Here is a 3190-nt window from a genome sequence, read left to right as displayed (position 1 = left end):
CGCGTTTCGAGGAGGGTTCCCCTGTAAAAATCGCATTCCGGGGGTAAAATACACGTTTTTCGGCGGGAATCTTCCAGTAAAATTCACATTCCAGGGACTAAATATCACGTTATTGGGGTCGCTTCAACCCGCGGACATGAATAACAACCCGCGGCAACCGTGTTAAAGTAGCCCTATTCCGCGGGAAAACCGCGGACTTGGCAACGGTGCTTATGAACCTACCGCACTATAGCGTTTCCTTGTTTACCGCTGTAAACAAAGCAGAGTTGCGCTTTATACAGAGAAGAAAATGTCATTGCCATCGAAACTTTTCTCAAGACAGTTCCCTTCAGTGATACATGAATATAACCCCATGAATGTAATGCATTTTTTGTACTTATTTTACTTTTTTTTTTTCTTTTTTTTTTTTTCGGGATATACTGGGACCGTGATAACGATCTACCAGTCGATCGCGATCGACGGGTTGGCGACCACTGGTGTAGTGGATCCAAACTCAGAGTACGCAAGGCAGGCTGATTTTACTGAAAAAAAAAACGTTGCAGAGACTAGCTTCAACTCAAGATGATAACTAGTCAACAACAACTACAACAACCACCTCTAGACAGAACAATGCAAGGGTACAACAGTGGCCTCAAACAGGTACATCAACAGCTGAAAACAATTAGCAATTAATCCAGCAACGCCAATGAAGTCAAACTGACGCCATCTAGTGGTTAGATGTGGATAAAGGACTAATGGAGTAAATTTAAAGCAAAAACGTGTTCTGTATGAATGTTCCCTGACCATCCGTGTCAACAGGTGTCTTTCTGAACTTTCAAAAAAGAAGAATGTTTATAGTTAAAGCTGAGTTATTGTTTATAGTCAAAGTAAGCTGTGGGCAATAAGGTAATGATATGATAATCTCTTGTAGGTAGCTTATTTAAACACACACACACACAATTACGTTCAACGTAACGTATGACTAAAGTGCTGTTGATGTATTCTGTGTGTATGTTTATGTATTGACGACAGATCTGCCATGTTCAAGGAAGCAGACAAAATTGCCAAAGAATCAATTAAAATGAAAGAACCAAATATAAACATTGCACTCAGTAGATCAGAAGGAAAACATTTTATTTTAGAAGCATGCAATAGGAAATGGCAGACAGTTTGGGACTCATGTCATACGGGTTGACACTATTACAAGGTTCAAAAACCCATAAAGAAAAGCAAAATAATTCACAACTTAACCCCTTAAGCTCTGGGGCGTTTTTTGGTATTTTTGCCTAAATTTGGCATAAAAACAAACATATTTTTTGAAAGTCTGTTATTCAGGTTCTATTAGGTCCAGCTCTCTGCAACTTACTTTGTTTGATGCCACTATATGACAAAATGTACCAGAAAAAAAATCTTTCCAAAAACAGCTTCTAAACAGGAGTTATTGCATTATAAGTGAAGCTAGTAAAATTGTCATTTTTTTGCATCTACAAGTGTCATTTTGAGTTTCCTTTGCAAAAACAGGCTTTATAAAACACATTACCCCCAGAATCCTCTTTTACTATGTGCCATAAGCACTTTTCTTGATTATTGATTGAATTGTTTTATTTTTATGTTTTTCTTAGTAATATACAAAATGGCATAAACGAATTGGACCAAATTTCACATTTTGTGTTTTCTACACTACATTCTTTCAGGAGACACAAGACTATAAATTATAAAATATATCTGGTCTATCACAATCTAAAATAGAATCCACATCCTCCAGCTTTATATCATTCCACCACAATCTAAAACAGAATCTACATCCTCCAGCTTTATATCATTCCATTTATGTGCATTCTGTATTGGTCTACTGTTCGGAGCATCTCCTCACCTCATCACCTCAGCCCTGCATCACCTGCTGCCTCACCTGCCTGCATCCTGGAGACAAGATGTGAGCTGCGCCGCTAGCTGCTGCTGCTGCTATCTGATCTTCAGAGCGTGAAACAAACAAATAACTGTTCATCCACACAGCACTGTAATAATCCATGTATATTTACTGAAATGCATCCTGTACTGTACTTTTCTGTCAATAAACAGTTTATCAGATTGTTAGCTGTGCTTTCATGTTTCAAAATAAAGATTCTATCAAAAACGGAGCAAATGCGCTCATAAACCCTCACCAGGTGTGCGTTCATTCCTCTCCACGGCGCCGCTGAACGTTCTTCATCATCTATAACTTTTATTATAATGTTCAAAGATTGCTTTTATCCGAGCCGCCGATGCGTTAGCCTTTTTTGTCTTTTTTTTTTTTTACACGTTTTTTTTGTCATTGTCATTCATGTTAAAGATGCACATTTGCCGATAAATTTGTAATAAATGAAAGGATATTCCTCTCTTAAGACTTAGGCCTATTTTAAAAACTTGATCAGTATCAGCACTTTATAGTTATAAATTGACCTTGTTGGAAACTCGGCACTCCAGCTGGGTGACTTTGGGAGGAGGTTGTAGCGGTGACAGAAGCCATCTGTTGTGCAAAGGCACCTGTAGTAAAGTTCAACTGGGAGTTGTGGGAGAGGAAGTGAGGTCAGGTACTCTGTGCTTGGAGATTATTATTCTTTGTCTGCTTTTCAGGAGCTGCTGGAGCTGGCTTTTTCCATTCTTCATAACTCTGATGAATATCTGAACTTCATTGCTCCGGACAAGTATGAAGTGAGTAGGCCTATATCACAGCATATACAAGGCCAGTATGGGATTACATCTCTGCCACAATTCTGCGCGGAAAGATCATATTTTTAGCACGCAAAAGTGCGTTTTGCACACGCGCGAACTGAGTTTTGTGGCGAAAATGTTTGTCTCGCAAAGAAGAAAGTATTTAGAGCGCACAAAAAACAATTTTGCATTTAAAATAAGTTTTTGGATGTGTGCAGACCTTCACAGATAAAATGAGCCAAAAAAAGAGATTTAACTCAGACTGAAAGTCAAAAATTATTAAATGCGCATGAGAAATATTAAAAACTAATGCAATACTAGAAATTGCAACGTTAATGCATAACCATTGGACAGCAAAATGCTCAGTTGGTCAGCAGGGTCAGTCAAAAACATGTGGAGAAGAAAAGATGCATGTTAACTGCAAAAGAATTAGGAATTAAGGTGAACAAGTCTCCAGCGCCACCATTTTCCAGAACTGCAACCTACCTGGAGTCTCCAGAATTACAAGGTGTCAGGTTCT

The 3190-nt window shown here is 38.5% G+C and overlaps 1 protein-coding gene across 3 annotated transcripts in view; it reads left to right on the top strand.

The window, feature by feature from the left end:
- LOC107699525 (engulfment and cell motility protein 1-like) overlaps window positions 1-3190 on the top strand; it is a 16855-nt gene that overhangs the window by 12838 nt on the left and 827 nt on the right. For all 3 annotated transcript variants that reach the window (XM_016500813.1, XM_016500812.1, XM_016500814.1), the window contains one exon: window positions 2593-2670. In XM_016500813.1, the coding sequence (XP_016356299.1) occupies window positions 2593-2670 (78 nt within the window). The remainder of the gene's footprint in view (window positions 1-2592; window positions 2671-3190) is intronic.

The sequence above is a fragment of the Sinocyclocheilus anshuiensis genome, unplaced genomic scaffold (assembly GCF_001515605.1).
Source record: "Sinocyclocheilus anshuiensis isolate Anshui unplaced genomic scaffold, SAMN03320099.WGS_v1.1 scaffold670, whole genome shotgun sequence".
NCBI lineage: Eukaryota > Metazoa > Chordata > Actinopteri > Cypriniformes > Cyprinidae > Sinocyclocheilus > Sinocyclocheilus anshuiensis.
The sequence above is the reverse complement of the archived record's forward strand: the minus strand, read 5'-3'. Positions and strand labels throughout refer to the sequence as shown.